At 52.7% G+C, this 24318-nt stretch overlaps 1 protein-coding gene across 23 annotated transcripts in view; it reads right to left on the bottom strand.

Moving 5' to 3' along the window:
* The window catches only part of RAP1GAP2 (RAP1 GTPase activating protein 2), a 291369-nt gene that overhangs the window by 167972 nt on the left and 99079 nt on the right, over positions 1-24318 (bottom strand). Inside the window, exon 1 of one of the 23 annotated variants that reach the window (XM_055101390.2) lies at positions 20164-20213. The exons of 18 other annotated variants lie outside the window; for them this stretch is intronic. In XM_055101390.2, coding sequence (XP_054957365.1) covers positions 20164-20198 — 35 coding nt within the window. In that variant the 5' untranslated portion in view covers positions 20199-20213. Of the gene's footprint in view, positions 1-18904; positions 19460-20163; positions 20214-24318 lie in introns of those variants that run through there. 4 more of the 23 variants (XM_055101380.2, XM_055101379.2, XM_034941267.3 and 1 more) reach the window with 4 other exon arrangements.

The raw sequence follows: 24318 nt of genomic DNA, 5'->3' as shown, positions 1-24318 counted from the left end.
AAGCAGCTGGGACTACAGGCACCCACCACCGCACCCAGCTAATTTTTGTATTTTTACTAGAGTCCCACTTTTGGGAGTCTGAGGTTGGAGGATCGCTTGAGCCCAAGAGTTTAAGACCAGGCCTGGGCAACAAAGTGGGATCCAACCTCTACAAAAACTTTGCCAGGCATGGTAGCGTGCACCTGTGGGGAGGCTGAGGCAGGAGGATCCCTTGAGCCCAGGAGGTCAAAGCTGCAGTGTTCACACCATTGCAGTCTAGCCTGGGTGACAGAACAAAACTTTGTCTTTGAAAAAAAAAAAATCTAGAGAGAACTTTCCATCAATTGTGAAAGTTGTCAGTATCAAAAACGGAGTGGCTTACGTCAAACCCTAACAAAAGGAAGCCATGAAGAAAAGGCCCTCGCGTATGCCTGCGGGTAACAGAAACTGCCGGGAAGGGCTGTCCCTGCTGGAACTTTCCAGTTAAGCCACTTCTGTGAAGACCCTCTCCTAGCAGCAGCCAATACCACCAAGAACAAAAGCCCCCTCCTGTGATAAGCCTCTGTAACCAACGGCCTTTGTTTCAAAGCAGCTTATATGACCTTCTTTTTCTTCTAAAAGCTTCTCCTTGTCCCAGTCCCCTCGGATGTGCCTATGGTCCATCAGAGCATGGACACCTCAGATTGCAACCCCTTGCTATTCCCAAAGAAACTCTTTGTTTTGGAGAACTGGTCTTTCTGTCACTCATTTTAGGCTGATGCAGTTACACAGACAGCTTCACCATTTTTTTTTTTTTTTTTGAGACAGAGGCTCATTCTGTCACCCAAACTGGAGTGCAATGGTGCAATCTCAGCTTACTGCAACCTCCACCTTCTGGGTTCAAGCGATTCTCCTGCCTCAGCCTCCCGAGTAGCTGGGATTACAGGTGTCCATCACCATACCCAGCTAATTTTTGTATTTTTTAGTAGAGACCATGTTGGCTAGTCTGGTCTCGAACTCCTGGCCTCAGGTGATTCACCCACCTCAGCCTCCAAAAGCGCTGGGATTACAGGCATGAGCCACCACGCCTGGCCTCATCATTCTATTTTAAGTAGTTAGTCCATGGTATGAATGTGAAATAATTTAGGCAGCCAGTTCACTATGAATAGGGATTTGGTTGTTTCCAGTGTTTTGCTATTTCAAATAATATTGCCGTGAATGACCTCATTCTACGTCATTCCACGTGTGTGGAAAGATGCACATCTGACAGATCCCCAAAGGTGGCTCACTGGGTCAAAGAGGATAGGCATGGATAATGGAGACAGCTATTGCCAAACTGTACTGCCCATGGGATGGTACCAGTTGAACCCCAATGAAATCAGCACGAAGGTGAGGGTCCACGTGCTCACCCAACACACCGTGCTCGCACCCCCGTGGCTGGCACCAACTCCAAAGCAGCTTTTGTCTATGGTGTTTGCTGGCCCTACCGCTGTGGCCTCTCCCTCCTCTGTAATGAAGCTCCCCACCTCTGCTTTAGGGAACTGCCCCTCTCCCGCTGGACAGGACTCTTGAAACACACCACCACTCTGACCAGAGTGCGCCCCTGACTCTCCCTGGGCCAATCATGGCTCCCCGCTCCCACCCCTGCACACAGGGACGGAGATGGACACACAATCCAGGCCAATCAGAACTCCTCCCTGGAATGTATCTAACCAGAGCTGTTGGAAAGGAGCTTTCCTTCCTCTCTGGGGGAAATTCAGCCATTAAAATGTTTAGCCCTTGGCTGGGCGCAGTGGCTCATGCCTGTAATCCCAGCACTATGGGAGGCCGAGGTGGGTGGATCACCCGAGGTCAGGAGTTCAAGACCAGCCTGGCCAACATAGTGAAACCTCGTCTCTATTAAAAATACAAAAATTAGCCAGGTGTGGCGGTGCATGCCTGGAATTCCAGCTACTTGGGAGGCAGAGGCAGGAGAATCACTTGAACCCAGGAGGCGGAGGTTGCAGTAAGCCAAGATCGCACCACTGCACTCCAGCCTGGGTGACAAGAGTGAAACTGTCTCAAAAGAATAATAATAATAATAAAATAAAATGAAATGTTGAGCCCACAGGGATCTACAACCATGGATCCAACATCATGGAGACAGATGGCCCAAGAGAATGAAGCCAACACAAAGAGACACAGTGACGAGACAGAGAGGAGTTCTGCCAATGGCCCTGGATCCAGCTGTTTCTGAGGCCCAACGCTTTCCACAGATGGGTTACCCCAGCCAATAAACCCCCTTATTTTGTTTGGCTAATTCAAGATGGGCCTCTGTCACTTGCCACCAAGGGTCTTGACTAATGTACTGTACCTAAAGTATAATCCCGCCTTTGTTACAATACAGAGAAACAGACGTAGATGCAGATGTAAGTATATTACGTGAGAGGGTGTGCTTTTGCATAGAAAAAAAAGACCACAAAAAAAATATTAAACGTTAATATCTCTACAGTCTCCCTTCTGGGACTGAAGGTGATTTTTATTTTAATCCTTGTGCTTTTCTGTGTTTTCCAAATTTTCTGCAAGGAACAAGGATTTTTAAAATATAATAAACATTTCTTTCAAAAACCAGATTGTCAGGCAGGGCACGGTGGCTCATGCCTGTAATCCCAGCACTTTGGGAGGACGAGGCAGGCAGATCACGAGGTCAGGAGTTTGAGACCAGCCTGGCCAACATAGTAAAACCCCGTATTTACTAAAAATACAAAAAAATTAGCCAGGTGTGGTGGTGGGCGCCTGTAATCCCAGCTACTCGGGAGGCTAAGGCAAGGAGAATCACTTGAACTTGGGCGGGAGGTTACAGTGAGCCGAGATTGCACCATTGCACTCCAGCCCGGGTGACAGTGCGAGACTCCATCTCCAAAAAAAAAAAAAAAGATTGTCAAGCAGCAGCACAGAGTGCACTCTGAGGAAGGTTCTGAGGCCGTGCCGGGGTCAGGGCCCATACAGATTCCCACCCCTGAGGCCTGCTCTGCAGGTCAACGCACCCTGGAGTAGCTGCTGCCCATCTCAAAGTAGGCCAGCAGGTCACAGAGGGCATCCACATTGTGGTCACAAAACTCAAGCCCTCCACTCACGTGGCCCGGAGCCACGTTCCACCTGGGCCACTTGCTGACCCCCTATATGTCCCCGCTCACCAGATCAGCCTCCTAGGAGAGTGCCATAGGGTGCTGGCCGACGGCTGGCCGTGAGCCCAAGACTGCAGGAAAGGGAAATGTCAGGATGAGAAGGGAGCTCGCAGAAGGTGGCCCAGCGCTGCCCGCACCTGCTCCCGGGACCTGACCTTCCCCAGCAACACGTGACCCTCAGTGGGGGTGTCAGCTTGGGCAGGACAGAGCCCTGAGGCACCTTCAACTTCAGAACGTGGGCTGTTGGGGAAGGGAGGGCTGCTGGGGAAGGGAGGGCTGCTGCTTCCCTGGAGTCCCCAAGGCACTTTGGTTCCCAACTCAGCTGAGCATTCACAGAGACCAGGCGAGAACCACCAGCCAGCCCACCCCATCTTCAACCAGAGGAACGCTTTTTCTGTTGTACCTATTAAGGTTTTGCATAAAGTTTGTTTAGGTTTTTTTTTTTTCATCATTTTACCCCTTTTTAAGTTTGCAATTCAGTGGCATTTACATCGTTGTACAACTAACCCCATTGTCCATTTCCAGAACTTTATCATCATCCCGAACAGGAACTTTGTACCCATTCAACAAAAATTCTCTTTCCCTCCAACACCTGGCAACCTCTATTCTACTTTCTGCCCCTAGGAATTTGCCTATTCTAGGTGCCTCATATAAGCATACTGTACACTATAAGAGTAGATAGACTATAGACTATATTTGTGCACCCCTTAAAATTTCTGTGTTGAAATCCTAACTAACACTGCCATGGTATGAGGAAGAGGGGCCTTTGGGAGGTGATTGGGTCAGGAGGGGTGAAGCCCTCATGAATGGAATCAGTGCCTTGGAAAAGAGGCCCCTGAGAGCTCCCTTGCCCCTTCGCTATGTGAGAACACGGTGAGAAGACGGTTGTCTGTGATGCAGGATTTGAGCCCTCATGAGACACCCCATCTGCCAGTACCCTGAACTTGGACTTTCCAGCTTCCAGAAGTGGGAGAAGTAAATGTTGGTTTAAGCCACTCAGTCTATGGTATTTTGTGATAGCAGCTCAAACAGACACAGACAAAGTGGAATCAAACACTATCTGTTCTGGCCGGGCACAGTGGCTCACACCTGTAATCCCAGAATTTTGGGAGGCCAAGGCAGGCGGATCACCTGAGGTCAGGAGTTCGAGACCAGCCTGGCCAACATGGTGAGACCCCGTCTCTACTAAAAATACAGAAATTAGACAGGCGTGGTGGCACATGCCTGTAATCCCAGCTACTCGAGAGGCTGAGGCAAGAGAATAGCTTGAACCTGGGAGGTGGAGCTTGCAGTGAGCTGAGATCGTGCCACTGCACTCCAGCCTGGGTGACAGAGCAAGACTCCATCTCAAAAAAAAAAAAAAAAAAAAAATTGCACCTGGTAGAGGAATTGCTAAATAAGATTTTTGCCTACACACATAAAAGACTTTCATTAGTCTTAGTCGCATTTCACACATGGGAAAACCAAGGGCCGCAGTTTCGACACCACGTACGTTCAAGATCATATATCCCCCTGGGTTTTTCCTGAGGCCGCTCCTCTGCCCTTCTGCAGTCGTGTTTTTGCCATCTAGAGGTGCCTATCTCTAAGACCTCTGAGACTTCCTCTGGGCCTGGCCCTCCACCAGGGGGATGGATAGCAGAGAGCCAGCCCTTCTCTCAGCCAGGGCCTCGTAACCAAAAGCATCCACTGGCCAGACGTCTGGAAGGAGGGGCAATCTGTATTCAAGGAATCCGGACCTGCTGGGGTGGAGGGCAGCTGGGTGCCACAAAGCATAAGCAAAACAGGAAGGGGACACATTATCCAATCCCAGAGCCGAGAGCCAACCCCGAGCAAAGCCAGGCTGTCCTCTCAGACCAGGTCCAGCGCGGTCACAGGCTGAATGCTTTGATGTTCAGAATGGACTCAGAGAAAAGACAGCCCAGGAAGTGTGTTTACTACCAAAGGCTTGGGGATCCCGCGAGCTGCATCCGTGAAGAAGAAAGCACACCTCATCCAGCCAAGGCAGAAGGAAGCCTCCTTGCGTCTGGGAGGGTACCAGCAGCTGCAGCCAAGTTGACAAGACCGTGCCAAGATCAGCATCAACTAAGCCACTAGGGCCAGCAGAGTGGACAGCTGTTGGCATTTTTACTGCCCAGCTTCCATCCCCTGAGCTTCTGAGAGCAACACGCCAGGTTTCCTTAGGTGACCCATCCCTCCTATACTCCCAGCCAAGTCCCTGTATCCCGGGAACCAGGGGTGAGCGTAAGACCTAGACTTCATGAATCAGTGTATCCCACCCCTCTGGCCAAAGTTCAGGGATGCGTATGTGACTCACTTTCTGTCCAGGGTGAGCCATCCCTGGGACATCTGCTGAAATGATTGGGAAACAGATTTGCTCTTCCTGTTGCTATTGCTAAGTGGGTAGGTCAGCCCACGGCAGCCATCGTCCATCTTCGTGGATAAGGTACCTGAGGACGAAGGCAACCCAAAGGAAGGCACAGCCTAGAGACGGGGTGAAAGAACCAGTGTCCAAAGACCCCACTGGAGTTCTCGATCAGGCCAGGCCTGAATCCATCCCCCTTGAACCTTCCAGTTACCTAAACCCCAAAGCTTCATTTTTTCTTTACATTAATTTGAATTGAGGCTTGTCACTTCAAACCAAAGGTTTCTTGACTAAATCAGCTAAATGACCAATCAGAGGCCAGGCACGGTGGCTCACACCTGTAATCCCAGCACTTTGGGAGGCCAAGGCGAGGGGAATCACAACATCAGGAGTTCAAGACCATCCTGGCCAACATAGTGAAACCCCGTCTCTACTACAAATACAAAAATTAGCTAGACATGACAGTGGGCACCTGTAATCCCAGCTACTTGGGAGGATGAGGCAGAAGAATTGTTTGAACCTGAGAGGTGGAGGTCGCAGTGAGCTGAGATTGCACCACTGCACTCCAGCCTGGGTGACAGAGCGAGACTCCATCTCTAAAATAAAAAATAAAATAGGCCGAGTGCAGTGGCTCACACCTGTAATCCCAGCACTTTGGGAGGCCAAGACAGGCAGATCGCTTGGGGCCAGGAGTTCGAGACCAGCCTGGCCAACGTGGTGAAACCCCATCTCTACTAAAAACATAAAAATTAGCCGGACCTGGTGGCGGACGCCTGTAATCCCAGCTACTCGGGAGGCTGAGACAGGAGAATCGCTTGAACCTGGGAGGCGGAGGCTGCAGTGAGCTGAGATCGCACCACTGCACTCCAGCCTGGCGACAGAGGGAGACGCTGCCTCAAAAAATAATAAAATAAAATAAATAAATAAAATAAATTACCAATCAGAAGGGACATTTGGGGGTATTGTCTACTGCCTCACCAACACAAAGGCCCTCGGGCCCCAAACCTCTATTTAATAAAAATCACAATAACACAAATGTTACAGAATTGTTTCATGTATAACACTGACTGACTCTGTTTTTGTATTCTAACTGGGGTACCAACTGCCCTGAGTCTACGGGAGGCAGGGAGCAGGGAAGCCTCCCACGGCCTGACCTGCCCTTCTTTCCCCAGCATTCAACACCTAACACGAAACGGCCCCAGGCTGCCCTAACAGCCTCATCTCCCACGTTCCCCAGCAGGGAATCCACACCACAGCCAAGGTGGGATCTGAGCGGGCCCCTGTTTTTTTATGTTGGCCCCTTGTCTTCCACTGTCTCCTTTGGGGATGTGCTTCCCACTCCATCTCTCCCTTCAGACATCCTGTCCAGTCTCCAAGGCCCACTTCAAATGCCACCAACTCCAGGCAGCCTTCCTTGGGCGGCCCCCCTTTCTTCTGACCTCCAGGGCTCCCTGCACCTCTTCTCCACACCTCCCTCTTCTGTCTTGGATTCACATTCCATGGTTGATCTCTCCTTCAGGAGCATGGGCTGCTGGAGGCAGGGAGGGCAGCCGCATATTGATGGAGCTGAACTGAATGAGTGAATGAACGTTTGGGACACAATCCATTTAAGGAGGGACTGCAGCCTGCATTTGCATTCATGGAGGGGAAAGAGGGGGGCAGATGCCGCCAAGAGGGCTGGCAGCCCTTTCTAGAAGGGGGCTGGGGGTCAGAGGAGCTGCGATGTGGAAGCCAGGCATCTCAGTTCCCATCACTTGCACCACGGCTGAGTCCTGCCTCCATGTGGCCGTACCCTTGGGGAACCTTCTGGCCATCCATAAGGGGTATTTATTGCTGTCACTCTCAAAAGCCCTTCCTGGCACATTTGCAGATCTCGTTTTCAGATGGCCTGTTTCAGTGACCTGTTGATTTACATGCTGTTTCTGTCTGTGCATCTCAAAGATCTTATTAAAATAGACGTTCTATTAAAATACAGATGGCACAGGTAACCCAGGCTGCAGCCGGGACCTTCCTGTTCATATCGAGAAGTGAGAATTTCTGTTCTCATTAGTGAGGCCAGCAGCCAGGAGACCTTTCAGCTTATCTGACGCCTGACAGGACAGACCTTTCCCTGCTCTCGGCTCCACGCTCCCCTTAGCTCAGGCTAAGCATTCAAAAGAAGCCCAGCTGTTCCAGAGACCCATCTGGTCCCTTCCTTTAAAAACAACCAGAATGTTCTAGGGTGCCAGAGTTCTTAACGTTTTGGAGTCTTGACCAGGACACCTGGTCTCTCTGAGCTGCACTTCAATCTACTTCATTGGACTGTAGCACGGGGGTGTTAAGTACCTCGGCCAGAGTTACCATATAATTGGTGGTGGGAGAAAAAGCATAGAATTTGGCACCAGACAGATTGGAATCCCAGCTCTGTTATATGAGTTGGGTGACATTGGAGACGCCATCCCTTTTGAACCTCAGCTTTCTCCTCTATGAAGAATGAAGATAATGATCATCAGTGTCACGCAGAGAATGAAATGAGGTAAGTGAAGCTTAAGTACCAGGCAGGTGCAGGCCCAGAGCGGGGATCCACGAGTGTTTCTGTCTCTGTCCCTTCTCACGTCATTCCTGAGTTTCTGTACTGCGACGCGCAGCCTCCCATAACTTCTGTCATTTTGTTTGGAGGTAATTCAGGAGGGGGAGGGAGGAGGAATACTTGAAGGCAAATCCACAGTGGCCATTCTGCAGCCCAGCTCCCACAGGGCGCCCCGCTAGGCTGCCGGGACCCCTCCTTTCTCATCGCAATGGATCTGCCAAGACCAAGAAGTCCCAAAGGACGCACAGGACTGGGATGCAACCCCCAGCCTCTGTGTTCACAGGGTTACACCCAGAGCTCCCAACCCCCAGCCTCCTGCTCCCCACACCGTACGTCCCGTCCTTCAGGGAAGGGGCAGGTAGCAAAGGTGTGGCCAGGTGTAGGTGGGCTGCAGTGAGCAGGAGGCTACCAGCCCTGTACTGAACAGGTAGCTAGAAGTTGAGGTGTAATGAGGGAAGGCCAGTCCAGCCAGTGTTCCCAGAGCTTCTGATTTCTCAAGACTGAAAAACAGATTCACAATGTGGAATCTTCCAATTCTAAAATATCAGCTCCAAAGGAAAAAACAAAGTATGTGGGCAGAATAACACCCATCAGGCATGGACGCTCCAGCCAGACAGGGCTTTGCTTCTCTGCTGCCCACTGCTGCGTCCTCAGCACCTAGGACTGTGTCTGGTCCAGAGGACAGGCTTCCTAACCATATGAGGAGTCTGCAGGGGCCCCACTCCCCACCTCCGCATCAGACTGCAAGCTCCTAGGTGGCAGGGCTGCTGCTGTCTGCACTCTCCGCAGTCAGGATGGCATGCTGCTACGTAAGGGACAAGACGGTGAGGAACCAGGGGGCTCCCGCCGCCACTGTTTTTTTTTTTTTTTTTGAGGGGGACAGAGTTTCACTCTTGTGGCCCAGGATGGAGTGCAGTGGCGCGATCTCGGCTCACTGCAACCTCCGCCTCCCGGGTTCAAGCGATTCTCCTGTCTCAGCTTCCTGAGTAGCTGGGATTACAGGCGCCCACCACCACGCCTGGCTAATTTTTGTATTTTTAGTAGAGACGGAGTTTCACCATGTTGGCCAGGCTGGTCTCGAACTCCCGACCTCAGGTGATCCGCCTGCCTTGGCCTCCCAAGGCGCTGGGATTACAGGTGTGAGCCACCGTGCCCGGCCCTACCTCCACTCTTACTAGACTCTTAACTCAGCCCCATCCATCAACCAAAGACAAGAGAGATGCCTCCCTTATGGGGTTCTTACAAGTTGCTTTACCCCCCAGAGTAAGCCCTCTTGACAACAGGTATCATCACAGTGCCCTGATCCTGCCACACAGCATTCAGTGTGACTGATAAAGATCTTTACAGTAAAGAAAGAGAAAAAGGCAGAAGAGGGGGAAAGAAGGGAGGGGGTGGCTCTCATCCACAGGCCCCCCGCAACTCCTGCCTTTGGAGAAATGGACTAACCATAAGGCAAGGTCAGCTGTCTCAGGACACACATGGGGCCGACATGTCTCCAGAGGCGTCCCCAGCTCCCAGCCAGGCTGCCCAGCCCTGGAGGACTCTGGAAAGGACTCGGCTGGAGCTCCAGCCTTCATGAAACACAGTGTTCATAACTGATAAGCTTAAAAGCAAGTGACAATTTTTCAATCCACCCTTGCTCCAAGGGCACTGAATAAACAGCGTCTGCTCCAGGTTCCCACTAGTCTGCCTGGAAGGAAAAGGGAAGGTTGATCAAGTGTACTCACCCCTAGAAATGAGCTTGGATTCTTCGAGACCCTCTTCAGGGTTCAACCAGGACCCCCGCACTCAGAAATCTCAGCTTATGAAATACCAGCCATGTTCTTCCTTCTGCCATGGGTATAAAGGGTACCCCAGGCACCACCCAGATACTCTTAGTGGAATCCCTAAAGTGATGGGCCTGACTTTACTTTTTTTTTTTTTTTTTTTTTTTTGAGACAAGAGTCTGGCTTTGTCACCCAGGCTGGAGCTCAGTGGTGCAATCTTGGCTCACTGCAACCTCTGCCTCCCCAGTTCAAGCAATTCTCCTGCCTCAGCCTCCCAAGTAGTTGAGATTACAGGCGCACGCCACCACGCCCAGCTAATTTTTTATTTTTAGTAGAGACGGGGTTTCGCCACGTTGGCCAGGGCGGTCTCGAACTCCCAGCCTTGAGTGATCCGCCCGCCTTGGCCTCCCAAAGTGCTGGAATTACAGGCGTGAGCCACTGTGCACAGCCCATATTCGGGTTTTCTAATGTTATATAACTATCATACACGGAAAACCAGTATCACTTGCCAGGATTCATTCCTTAAAGTAGCTATTAAAATAAAAGCACTTGTCCACCTGAAATCATCTTGCCTACCTCACTTACTTTTTATGGATTCAGTAGGCAAAGAAACTGAGTTTGTTGAGGGGCAGGGAGTTGGGGGGCGTGGGGGTGCTTCATCTGCTTAAAATGACTGAGAGACTTCCTGGGCCCTTCAGCAGCCCCCGTCTGAACAGAAGTGCTTTTCGTTGATTTCACCGAACAGGCCCGACAAGCCCTCTATTTGGCAACATCCTGGTAAGCAGCCATCTGTGCACCACACAGCCTCCAAAGAGACAAAACTGCATTTAGAAAAATATATATATTGGCTAATGGCGACTGTCCACTAATTCAGACGCCCACTGCCCCTCTTTGGCATAAATGAAGGGAGGCTGCCTCTGCCAATCAGGCGGCAGTTCCAGGACCCAAGACTTAGGAACGCAGAGTCAAGAAGAGCCCTGGCTCCTGGCCCCAGCTTCAGGATGGTCATGGCTGAGCCTGGTCCCTCTCACGTCTACGGGTCCCAAAGCTATGCGGAGGCAAGGCATAATGACAGAGCTACACACAGGCAAGTGATCATTTGCAATTCTCTACAAAATCTCTTCCAGAAGGAAAGAAAGGAGAGAGAAGGGAGACAGTCCCCAATCTCAGACAAAAAATAGGGCGCTGAGTATTAAAAGGTCCCCAGGGAGCCAGGCATGGAGGCTCACGTCTGTAATCCCAGCACTTTGGGAAGCCAAGGTGGGTGGATCACCTGGGGTCAGGAGTTCGAGAGCAGCCTGGCCAACATGGTGAAACCCCGTCTCTACTAAAAATACAAAAAATTAGCCGGGCATGGTGGCGGGCACCTGTAGTCCCAGCTACTCAGCACGGGAGGAGGGCCCAGGCTGAGGCAGGAGAATGGCATGAACCTGGGAGGCGGAGCTTGCAGCGAGCTGCGATCGTGCCACTGCACTCCAGCCTGGGCGACAGAGCGAGACTCCTTCCCCCCGCCAAAAAAATACAAAAATTAGCTGGGCATGGTGGTGGGTACCAGTAATCCCAACTACTTGGGAGGCTGAGGTAGGAGAATGGCTTGAACCTGGAAGGCAGAGGTTGCAGTGAGCCCAGATCACGCCATTGCACTCCGGCCTGGGCGAGACTCTGTCTCAAAAAAAAAAAGAAAGACCCCAGAGAAACAGGCAATGGGCACGTTCTACTTGGGGGAGCCAGGAGGCCTCTTGGGCTTCCATCAATTCACTCAGCAAATATTTACTGAGCATCTCCTATTCTGGGCAATGGAGACCCAGAGGTAAAGAAGGCAAAGTTCCCGCTCTGAAACAGTTCCCATTCTAAGGGAGGAAACAGCCAATCAACTATTTATTGCACACACTAGATACGATCAGTAAATGAGGAGTACCATGGAGGAAATACAGCAGGGTAAAGCAGTAATGACTGGAGGGAGCTGCTCAGATTGGATCGTCAGGGGAGGCCTTTTGGAAGAGATGCCATGTGAGTGAAGAGTCCGGTGATGAGGAAGCACCAGCCAATGAGCTAACTGTAAACAGCAGGTGCAAAGGGCCTGTGGCAGGGGCGAGCCTGCCATGTTCCAGGTGTGGAAAGGAGGCCTCCGCAACAGAATCACGGTGATCACCGGGAGGAAAGGACGACAAGTTGGGAGGTGAGGTCAGAGAAGCAGGCAGGGGGTGTGGGCCGGACTATGGAGTTGGGATTTCATTTAAAGTATAACGGAAAGTCGGCCAGGCGCGGTGACTCACACCTGTAATTCCAACAGTTTGGGAGACTGAGGTAGGAGGATCACTTGAGGCCAGGAGTTCAAGACCAGCCTGGCCAACATGGTGAAACCCCATCTCTACTGAAAATACAAAAAAATTACCCAGGCACGGTAGTGCGTGCCTGTAATCCCAGCTACTTGGGAGACTGAGGCAGGAGAATCGCTTGAACCCAGGAGGCGGAGGCTGCAGTGAGCTGAGATCGCGCCACTGCACTCCAGAATGGGTGACAGAGCAAGATGCTGTCTCAAAAAAAAAAAGATAAATAAGTATAATGGAAAGTCTATGGAGAGCTTTCCACAGGAGAGAGACCTGGTTCTATTTGAATGTTTTAAACTCCACTCTGGCCACCATAAGGAGAGAGGATAAGGGAGACTAGAAGCCAGGAGACCAAGCAGGAGATTAAAACAGTGGCTCAGGAGGAATTAAACTCATTTGCACCTCACATTCCATCCCTTGAACTCGAACGGTCTAAGGTCTTAGACCTTTGGTGAAGTGAATAGCGGGAAGCTGGCTAAAGGGAGGTGTTTGTTCTTTAAAGCAACGACAGCCCACCGGGTGTCATTCAAACATCAGACAGAAGAGGACAGGAGACAGGCCCTTCCAGAAAGGGCAGGACCCAGCTGCCTCCTAAGGAGAGAACAAGCAGCCATCTGTTCTGGGACCAGGGAGTGGATCGGCTCCTGTCTCATGCCCCTTCCAGCTCTGGGACTCTGGGACTGCAAGGCCAGAATTCTGGACAAACCCCAGGCACAGTCCTCATGTCCAGCCAGCTCGTGGGGCTGCCTGCAATGGCAGGACACAGGTATCCTCCCAATACCAGGTTCACACCCTAGAAACAAATCAATCAACAATGACTAACGTCGCAAAAAGAGACAACTACACAACTACTAATGGCACGATCTTGCCAAAAAACAAAAACAAACAATCAACAACAAAAAACAAATCTGATGGTGCCTCTAGAACTAAATACCAACTTACAGGTAACACAGGGGACAGCAGAACATGTTAAATAACACCAGGAGATGCCATCCACAAAATCCTGACTGTGGGAAACTCCACAAGACAAACAGTCCAGTTTCTTCAATAAATAAATTGTAAGAAAAAAAGAGTTGGGTGGGCCATGCACAGCGGCTCACACCTATAATCCCAACACATTGGAAGGCCGAGGTGGGCAGATCACTTGAGTCCAGGAGTTCGAGACCAGCCTGGGCAACATGACGAAACCCCATCTCTACAAAAAGTACAAAAATTAGCTGGGTGTTGTGACGGACACCTGTAGTCCCAGCTACTTGGGAGGCTGAGGTGGGAGAATCACTCGAGCCCAGGAGGCGGAAGTTGCAGTAAGCCAAGATCATACCACTGCACTCCACCCTGGGTGGCAGAGTGAGACCACATCTCCAAAAAAATTAAATTAAAATTTTTTTAAAAGAGTTGAAAGGGCCAAGCAGGGTGGCTCATGTATCCTATAATTCCAGCACTTTGGGAGGCCAAGGTGGGTGGATCACTTAAGGCCAGGAGTTCAAGACCAGCCTGGCCAACATGGTAAAACCCCATCTCTGCTAAAAATACAAAAATTAGCCAGCCGTAGTGACAGGCGCCTATAATCCCAGCTACTTGAGAGGTTGAGGCCCGAGAATGGCTTGAAACCGGGAGGCAGAGGTTGCAGTGAGCCGAGATCGTGCCACTGCACTCCAGCCTGGGTGACAGAGCAAGACCCTGTCTCAAAAAAAAAAAAAAAAAAAAAAAAAGACTTGGAGGAAAATACAGATTAAGAGACACATCACCCATCACATAGTATTGTTTGAATTCTGACTCAAAAAAACTTTTGAAAACTTTTACGAGACAACTGGGGAAATTCAAATACTGACTAAATATGGTATTAAGAAATCACTGTTAATTTAGAGGGTATAATAACGGTAGTGTTACAGGGGTTTTTTTAAGAATTCTCAACTTTTTTTTTTCCTGTTGCCCAGGCTGGAGTGCAATGGCTCTATCTCAGCTCTCTGCAACCTCTGCCTCTGGGTTCAAGCAACTCTCATGCCTCAGCCTCCCGAGTAGCTGGGACCAAAGGCACAAGCCACCATGCTCAGCTATGTTTTTTTTATTTTTTTTTGTAGAGATGAGTCTCACTATATTGCCCAGGCTGGTCTTTGAACTCCTGGGCTCCAGTGGTGATCCTCCCACCTTGGCCTCCCAAAGTGCTGAGATTACAGGCATGAGCCACCGTGCCTGGCCAAGAATTCTTATCTTTAAGATACAAATTGAAATATTTAAGAATGAAATGATCTAGTACCTGAGATTTACTTCAAAAAAATAATCTTGTGGAGGAGTGCATTGGTACATAAATGAAACAAGATTGGGGCCGTAAGTTGATAATGGCTGAAACTAGGTATTATGTTACCCTATTCTCTCTACTTTTGTGTATGCTTGAGAATTTTCACAACAAAATTTTTTTAAAAAAGAATTGCGATAGGCTTTTTCTACCCAGGAATAACCCACCAGGTATGATACTCCACAACAAAGGGATCACATTCATCAGATTCGAGCTCTCCCCTGACAGCCTGCCAGAATTTGCTAAATGATGAGAGAATCCGTATCTTCCTCCTCATAAACTCCATGATGGGAGCTGTCTCAAAATAACTACCCGGCGTAAGAAGTGGACTTGTTTTCATTTATGCTAAATGACCTCTCTCCAGTTCAGAAAGTCACACCCAAGGTCACACTGACTTTATCCACATCTTTCAGAACGTACTTTTTTTTTTTGAGACAGAGTCTTGCTCTATTGCCCAGGCTAGAGTGCAGTGGCACAATCTCAGCTCACTGCAACCTCAGCCTCCCGGGTTCAAGCAGTTGTCCTGCCTCAGCCTCCTGAATAGCTGGGATTACAGGTGCACGCCACCACACCCAGCTACTTTTTGCATTTTTAGTAGAGACGGGTTTTTGCCATGTTGGCCAGGGTGGTTTTCAACTCCTGACCTCAGGTGGTCCACCCACCTCAGTCTCCCAAAGTGCTGGGATTACAGGCGTGAGCCGCCGCGCCCGGCCAAGAACGTACATATTTTGATTGTGTTCCTCGGCCTCCGTCCTTCCCAGCAAAGCTGCCTGTTTTCCCCCTCAGGGAGCCAAGCTCCCCACTACCCACATCCATAAGAAGCAGGCTCTGAAAATCAAAGCGGTTTCCAAACCGCAGTCTCTGAGGAAGGCTTCAGCCAGGTGTCTCCTGGGAGCCATGCTCAAACCCAATCCCCTCTCAGACACGCCGCTGCTTTTACAGGATCCCATGTGCCAGAAACCCTGAAAGACGGGCAGAAAGAGGCATAACCTCCAGGCTGCCTCACAGCTCCCGTAGAGCACGGTCAAGTCCAACATGATGAGCACCACGCCCATTTCTCGAAAACGGAAATTAAAGTTGGAGCCTGGAGCACAGTTCTTGGGAACTACCAAGACTAGCTGGGAGTCTCCTAGTTCTGGGACTATATGGGACATCTGTCTCATGACCACCCTGGCTGGCACACCTCCCTGTCCCCTAATATGCAATATTTCCAAGTGGCCTGGAGAGAGCAGGAGGATGAAAAAGACCACTGGGTGGTCCCTGCAAGCCACACACAACCATTTCAACCCTTAAGGCTAAGAGCCAACAGTGTTATCTGCACAAGCCTGTCAATTACAGGTGCTGGGAAGATCGATGGATGGATCAAGCCTTCTGGGAGAAGAAGGGGCCTGAGCCTGACCCCACCTTGTGATGAGAGGGGGTGGAAGGAAGAACTCATCAAATGTAACGCCCAGCATGGACTATGGGGAATGCTTAAGAGAGGCTGGCAGCTGCAGCCTGCTCCAGGCCTCCCGTGGCCACCAGCACCTGCAGAGCAAGGGTCAATAGTGCTTGCTGCACTCATTTCAGACGCTTAAAGAGACAAAGAAACTCCAGATACAGAGAGGGAAGCAAAGGTCACTTAGCACCATGATGAAATCAATCACTCTTTCTCCCTGGGTAGGTTAAGTCCGTGGCCAAAGCCACCAGGATGGTTGGAGCGACAGAAGAATGGGATGAAGCCAGGGGCTGGGAAGGCCACCAATGTCTGCCTGCATTGCAGGCAAGAGCACAGTGCACTCAGGAAGAAAGAAAGGACTCCATGGGCCTGGGGCACCCGGGCCCCAGCCAATCCCTCCCTGTCCCTATCCAGGTCCTTCCCTGGGCCTCACTGCACCTGCCCCCACCACCCACAGACTAGTTCTGCCCAGGCTCAGACCCACCTGGCTGCCCCCTTGGCCCATGCATGGCTGGTCTTGACTGCTACTGGTGGGGCTGTCACCACCAGACATCTGACCTTGGTCACCAGGAGCACAGGCTCAGGGAGAGAAGAGGGGGAACAGTTCCGATCAAACCCCCGTTACCTTTATGCAGCACTTCGTACCTTTCTGTCCTGTCTCCACTCACATGATCTGACTTGAGCCTCACAGCCCTTTGTGGTGAGGCAGAAACTGAGGCTCCCAGAGATGAAATCTACCAACACACCACAGTCAACAGATGAGCCAGGAAGAGAACTTCTCGCTCTCTGTGCAGGGGGCTTTTCCTCTCCATCCCCCAACCACCACCCATTCTATACTCAGAATCAGGAATTGGTCCCATGCATCTGCCTTTCTATCAAGCCCATTTTCCATTGCAGCCCTCAAAGCAGGCCCAGGCTGTCTCAGACCAGCCATCCCATACATCCTTCTGGCTTTAGAGAGTTGACCTGTTCACCACCAGTCTACAGATAAAATGCTGAAGGGCAGAAAACAGAAGGGAATCCAAGTCCAGAGGAAGATGGACTCAGGCCCTGGAACATTGCACTCCAGAGTTCCCATGGCAGCTTCTTCTGCTAGACACACATGTCGCTGGCATCAGCCATTCCTAGACCACTTGCAGGATTTCCACTATATTTGTTAACACTTGTATTATTATTACTACTATTTCTATTAAATAGATTCACTTCAGCCGGGCACGGTGGCTCACGCCTGTAATCCCAGCACTTTGAGAGGCCGAGGCAGGTGGATCGCCTGAGCTCAGGAGTTTGAGACCACCCTGGGCAACATGGTGAAACCCCCGTCTCTACTAAAATACAAAAAATTAGCTGGGCGTGGTGGTGGGTACTTGTAGTCCCAGCTACTCCGGAGGCTGAGGCCCGAGAATTGTTTGAGCCCAGGAGGTGGAGGTTGCAGTGGGCCGAGATGGCGCCACTGTACTCCAGCTTGGGCTAACAGAGTGAGACTCCTCCTCAAAAATAAATAAATAAATAAATAAATAAAATAGATTAATTCTTGTGACTTCATATGTTTAAAGAGATGTTTTATATCACTACCACAAATGGAAAAAAATCAGTACCACTGGCCATTAACCAGGAGAGAATCCTAAAAATAAATGAAACAAAAACAAAAACAACCTAAGTTCTAGCCAGGCAACTGTTCCCCACTCAGAGGGCCGGGAGCCGGAGGTCCGCTCTCTCTTAGTTACAAAAGGAAGATTAGCAAGTGTTTAAAAGGTGTTAAAGGCAGACTAGCACCCACCTGAAACTTCCCCTCAAAGAAATCACAAGGATTCGCAGAGAACTGAAAAGGGAAGAACTTTCTCACTAGGTGACTCAATGTTATTTCATGCTGAACCACCTTATGTCATTTTCACGGGAAATTCATTCTGTGCAGCGGGCAACATCTTGTTACACACATTATAGGAAGGGGGGATGAGAGGAATGGGGGACAACCCACCAAAAGGGCAATCCATGCCAGCTTCTCAAAGTCCCCCGTATTCCCTGCCTACCACCACCCCAGGTACGTTCATACCTGTGGGCATATCCAGGGGCTGCTGGTCACCCCCAGGTGTCTCTGGTTCCACTGCCCGTGTCTTATAGGGTGCGGTATTAACCATTCCAAAACTCCTCTGGAAACTAGGATCCAGCAGGGTCACTGGAAGCTACCCCAAATCCTGATCCCGGCAACATCTCTGTGGGCAGTCAGCTTCCACACTCCCCTCCCCCCATTGCTGGAGGCTCTGCCATGCACCCTAGCAGAACAGGGAGGCTTTGTGCCAACGACCTGCCCGGTAGCTCCTTGGGGTCTGGTGGATGTCAGACCTGCAGCTGCGGTTGCAGCCTAGAAAGCTTCCTCAGAACCTCCTTTGCCTACTCCAAACCCCACACCTCCCACCACACAGGTCGTCCAAAATGTCTCTGAAATAGCTAAAGAAAACTATTTTCAATATCCAGGAGCAAACGAAAGAACAAACGCCAGAAAGGCGAAGAGGCAAAGTCACCCTATGGCGGTGGGGCGAGAGGGTGGGTGGAGAGCGAACAACCTCCAAACTTGCTCCTCGCCTGCCGGCACCGAGCGCAGAGCAAGCGGATCTCGGCCAGGCAGGCACCTCGAGGGCTCAGCCAAGTTGCAGGAAGCAAATGGCAACACCGGCGCATGGAGCCGCCTGGGCTGGATCAATGGCATCCGCGGCTGCAGGCTCGGGGAACGGGGTCGCGGTCTGCAAAGGGTCTGGGGGCGACGGACTTGGGGTCCCTCCGTCAGGGATCCACCCCGACGCGCCCTCCCAGCGGCCCTCCGATTCCAAGGTCCTGCCCAGGCTCCTCGCACCAGCCAGGGTCCGGGGCGAAGCTCCGAACTCGGTTCGCGCGACGGTACCTGGAGAGGAGGCTTTTTTCTAACCAACACGGAACCAAACACCCATCAGAAAAGTCCACCCCAAAGAAAACTGGCATGCAGCAGGAGAGCGGAGGGAAGCGGCCGGCGCTGCAGGGGTTTACCTTTTCTCTTTATTCTGCCTCCGGGATTTGTGCAGGAGTCCGATGAGCACCACGGCGGCGCGGATCCCCGCCTTTCGGCAATGCCTCCTCCCCGCGGGCTGGGACATGGCGAGGCCGCCCGCGGTGCCCGACCTCGCCCGCCCGCGTCCCCGCAGCCCCGGCTCCGCGCGCTCCGCACCCGGCCCCTGAGCCCGCGCCCCGGCCCCCGGCCTCCGCCTCGCATGGGCCCCGCCCCGCCTAGGTGCGCCCCGGGGGTCAGGTGACCGCGCGCTCTCCCCTCCCTCCCGGCGACCTTCAGCGTCTCCTCGGGGCCCGCGGGGCAGCCGCCGTCCGCTCCCCCGGCGCGGGCATTTCCGAGGCTCGCTCGGGGCGCGGCCCGGGCCGGCGGCTCCCGGCTCCCGCTCAGACGCGCCGCCCGCGCCGGGACCCGCCCCGGCCCCGCCTCCCGCGCCCCGGCCTCGGCCGCCCGGATGGTGGAGGACGCGGGGCACAGGGAGCGGGCGAAGCGCAGGAGGAGGCGGACAGCGCTCCCGGGACCCCCCTGCCCGGCTCCCAGGCGCCCTCCCCGGCCCCGGCCCTGCCTCCCCTCGCCCGCTCCTTCTGGTCCCCGCCCGCACTCCCGCCGGCGGCCCCGAGCTCCCTCCCCAGGCAGAGGCGGCTGCCGCCCTCCCCGGCCCGGCCCCGGATACTTCCCCGATGCTGTCACCGCTTTTAAAACAGAGGGAGAGAAAACAGGCACCAGGAGGAAACGCGCGTCCTCCTCCGTCCAAACGAAACTGCCCGCGCGCGGTCCCCGTCCCCTCCCGGCCGCCCAGCGCGTACAGGGGGCACCTGAGCCCGGCGCCCGCCCCGGCTCGCAGCTCCCGGGCCCAGGTCCCCGGGTGGGAGCTTGTGGATGGGAGGAACGAGGCGGAATTCTGCCCCCGCCTCCCCCCAGAGTCGGCGCAAGGATCGCCGAGCTGGGAAGCAGGGTGGGCTGGGGTCGGCTCCCCGCCAACACTGGCTCTCCCGGCCCTGGGAGTTTGACTCCACACGGGGTCAATAACCAACTTCACGGCGACCCCGCTTCCTCCTGGCGGGCCGGGCGCCCCCCACTCCGCCCTCCCCGCGCCCACCCGGGCCTGGCCGCTGCGCACTCGTCGCGTGGTCCCTCCCGCCCCTGCCAGCCGCGCGCGAGCCTCATCTCCTTCGGAAAGGAAGGGCGGAAGGTCGGAAGGTCGCGCCGGCTCCTGGGGAAAGGGCTGTGGCCTGGTCCCTACCATCGGCGCGGGGCCTCGCTCACAATCGCCCTCATCCACTTCCAGGTGCTGCCCAGCCTCCCAGCCCCCTCCCGCCTCACCCCTCCGAAGCATCACTCACAGCTTTGCCCCTCTAGGGAAAAGGAAGTGGGCAGGGGGCTGAAAGGAATTAGAACAAGCCAATTAGTCCATCTTTGGGGCCGAAGAGGTTCCCCCTGAGGCAATTTGCCTTGTTTTTTGTTGTTGTTTTGTTTTGTTTTTTTGTTTTTAATAGTCTGGTGTTCAAGCAAACACAGAAAATCCAGGCAGGGAGAGGACCATGCTGGGTGGAGAGGGGAGAGGGACTGCAAACGAATTCGAGGGCCTGAGGCTTCAGCCCTGCCGCTCCAATGCCCACAGCTTCCTGCTGGCACTGGAGTTGGGGTGGAGGGGAGGAAGCCCCAGGGTGGTTCTTAAATGCACCTGGTCTATTTATGAAGCAGCCGTTACCATTGGCCTTGTGCCCCCCACCCCCACCCCCACCCCCTCCCTGCCGGGGTTGTGGGGGATCAGAGATATAGATAGCCATGGACATCTTTTTATAGCTAGAGATTTGAATGACCCGGGCCCCACTCCTGAGATTGGCGGTTAGGCAGGCTGCAAGTACTATGCCAGTAGTGACTTAAGAATTGGTCTGGAAAAAGAATAAAATGAGCGTCCTTGGTACAGAAAAGGCAAGAGCTCCCAGCAGCAAGCAGCCCAGAGCTTCTCCTCCCCTCTCTCCCACCGCACTATAGCACACGGCACCCGAGGACCCACAGGTTAGCTGATGGACCGCTTCAGCTAGATGGCAGGGAAGGTGATGAGGGCGCTGGCTTAGGTCTGTCCTAGCATTGGGTGTATTTTACCCACACACAGAAGGCTGCACCTCAACGGAAGGCCTGATCCTCCTTCCCAGCAGGTGAGAGTGTGGGAGCTAGTTCAGGTCAAGTGCACAGTGGGTAACAGGGTGGCTCACACCTGTAATCCCAGCACTTTGGAAGGCCGAGGCAGGCAGGTGGATCACTTGAGTTGAGACCAGGAGTTCTAGACCAGCCTGGGCAACATAGTGAGACCCCACCTCTCCAAACAACTACAACAGGGAATTGGGATGATGAATGCACAACATCCACCATGCAGGTTCCATTATTCATTCTCTTATTCTGGGGTTCCCAGCCCTCTAAGTCCTTCTACAAGCCCAGTGTCGCTGCAAACACAAGGCTGTCCCCCAAAAAATCGTAACCTCTCAGACCCTGACTCCTGAGTTTCTAAGAGGTAGAATTTTCCTGGCAGTGAGAGGTCCCATCCTTCTGCCCCTGCCCTACAAGCTCGCCACCTTTGGTGCATAAACAGCCCGCACAGCCCATCACACCCACACCCCACAGAGGGAACCCCAAAGCACAAGAAAACCCATCAATAGCAGAGACTGGAACAACCATCAATGCTAGGCTTGCCCATTCCACCAGCGTTTATTGAACATGTACAGTATGTCCAGCTTTATGCAAGAGACCAGGGCAAGAAAGAAAAATGGAAGACCATCCCTGCCCGAAACAAACAGGTTTAACACACACCAAACCTCAAAAGAAGACCATTTCCAGCCAGTGTGTGCAGTTAGCCCAGCCAAAGCTTCCCACAATTGGGCCACATGCCACCTCCTTCATAATTCTTTGTCTTAGTGTCATGCTGCTCTGCTGTTTATAATTTTGCTTTAATTACATCAACTTACTTTTTCACTTTTTTTTTTTTTTTTCTTGAGACGTTGTTTTGCTCGTCACCCAGGCTGGAGTGCAATGGCACGGTCTCGGCTCACTGCAACCTCCACCTCCTGGGTTCAAGCGATTCTCCTGGCTCAGCCTCCTGAGTAGCTGGGATTACCGGCATTCGCCACCACATCGGGCTAATTTTGTATTTTTAGTAGAGACGGGGTTTCGCCATGTTGGCCAGGCTGATCTCGAACTCCTGACCTCAGGTGATCCGCCTGCCTTGGCCTCCCAAGTTCTGGGATTACAGGTGTGAGCCATCGCGCCTGGCCTTTACTTAATTTTTTTTTTTTTTTTTTTTTTTTTTTTTGAGGTGGAGTCTCGCTCCATCCCTCAGGCTGGAGTGCAGTGGCAAGATCTCAGCTCACTGCAACTTCCGCCAACCGGGTTCATGCCATTCCCCTGCCTCAGCCTCCCGAGTAGCTGGGATTACAGGCGCCCGCCACCACGCCCGGCTAGTTTTTTTTTGTATTTTTAGTAGAGATGGGGTTTCACCGTGTTAGCCAGGATGGTCTCGATCTCCTGACCTTGTGATCCGCCCATCTCGGCCTCCCAAAGTGCTGGGATTACAGGCGTGAGCCACAGCGCCCGGCCGCCTTTACTTAATTTTAAAAGAAAACGTTATTGCAACCCTAAATGAAAATCCATTATCACTTTCCCTTCCTACCATGAAGACAAACATAAATTTATTAAGTTCTGCCTCAATACTGTTGCCTGACAAAGGCTCTAAGCTTGAAGTACCTTCCTTAAAAAAGCAGGCGGGCCAGGCGCGGTGGCTCACGCCTGTAATCCCAGCACTTGGGGAGGCCGAGGCGGGCGGATCATGAGGTCAGGAGATCAAGACCATCCTGGCTAACATGGTGAAACCCCGTCTCTACTAAAAATACAAAAAATTAGCCGGGCGTGGTGGCGGGCGCCTGTAATCCCAGCTACTCGGGAGGCTGAGGCAGGGGAATGGCGTGAACCCGGGAGGCAGAGGTTGCAGTGAGCCGAGATCGCACCACTGCACTCCAGCCTGGGCGACAGAGCGAGACTCCGTCTCAAAAAAAAAAAAAAAAAAAAAAAGCAGGCAGTGTTAGGTGTTAGTGACACACCTGCGCCAAACCAAGGCACTGTTCTTGAAGAAATCACAGTTCGAAAGAGAACGGACGGGGAAGAATTTTCACATTACTCTGCTCCAAGGCCACATTCATGAGGCACTTTGGGGTGAGCTGAGAAAGCTGGATACACGCAGACCGCAGGAAATGAGGACGGCAGAAGTCTCTGACGGCAGAGAAGGGGTCTTCCTGCAGGTCTCACCTCACCCAACTTATGCCCCACGGCGTCCCAGCTCTCAGGACCTCCCTGGCCTGTTCCAGCCTCCAAAGCTCACAGTCCCAGAGAACAAAGTGCCAGGCAGCTGCCAGCCCAGGTCTCTCTTCCAGTCCAGGGGAACTCCAAAGGCTGAGGGGGCCTGGGTGGGAATCAGGCCTGGGGCGGGAGACAGCGAAGTTAATCATGAACAGAGCGCAGACAGCTGCACAGCCCGTTCCTGAGGGGCCAGTGGGTTGAGGCAGACAGACACGCATGCCTGGCCCTGAAGAAAGGGGCCTTCTGTGCCTGGGAACCGGCTCCAGGAGACATATCCATGAGAAAGCGGGAATCAGCCCCAATCCCCGTGCCCCTCGTCAGAGAGCCAGCCTGCAGCAGACGCCACCTCCTCGCCCCACCCAGCCACCAACTCCCAGCGCCCCACTGCTGGGCAGAATGACTGCCACCGTTCTGGGCTGGGATTGGGGGTGGGTGGGGGCAAGGGGGGCCATGGAGCAAGGAGGGTGGGGCCTTTGATGAAAACCAGATGTCTTCAAACGCCTTGCCCCTCCCCTCCACAGGCAGGGTCCCAGCTATTCCATGGACCACACAACCTTTGGAACAACGCAAGGGTTATAAACAGAGCCTTGGACAGGACGGTCCAGCACCCTCGCTCTCTTCTGCCTTTGAGGGTACACACATACACACACCTGCTCTGGGATATCACTCGGAAGCCCCCTCGCACACAGCTGAACGCTCACACCTGTGCTGCTAAGACACCTCCACTCTTGGCAGGTACATCAGCGCCCCCTGCTGGGCCACAGCACGGTTGCGTCTCTGGGATGCCCCCTTAGGAGGAAGACAGAGGAGGGGGAAGGGGGCGGCAGGAAGGCGTCGGGGGAAGGGAAAGATTGAAGTCATCTGAGGTCGGGAAGCAGTTTCTATTTTTGAAAAGTGAGAGCTGGGCCGGGTGCGGTGGCTCACGCCTGTAATCCCAACACTTTGGAAGGCCGTGGCAGGCGAATCACTTGAGGCCAGGAGTTCGAGACCAGCCTGGCCAACATGGTGAAACCCCGTCTCTACTAAAAATACGAAAATCATCCAGGCG

Source organism: Pan paniscus, chromosome 19 (genome assembly GCF_029289425.2).
Source record: "Pan paniscus chromosome 19, NHGRI_mPanPan1-v2.0_pri, whole genome shotgun sequence".
NCBI classification, from domain to species: domain Eukaryota; kingdom Metazoa; phylum Chordata; class Mammalia; order Primates; family Hominidae; genus Pan; species Pan paniscus.
This window is presented reverse-complemented; position numbering and strand designations above follow the sequence as displayed.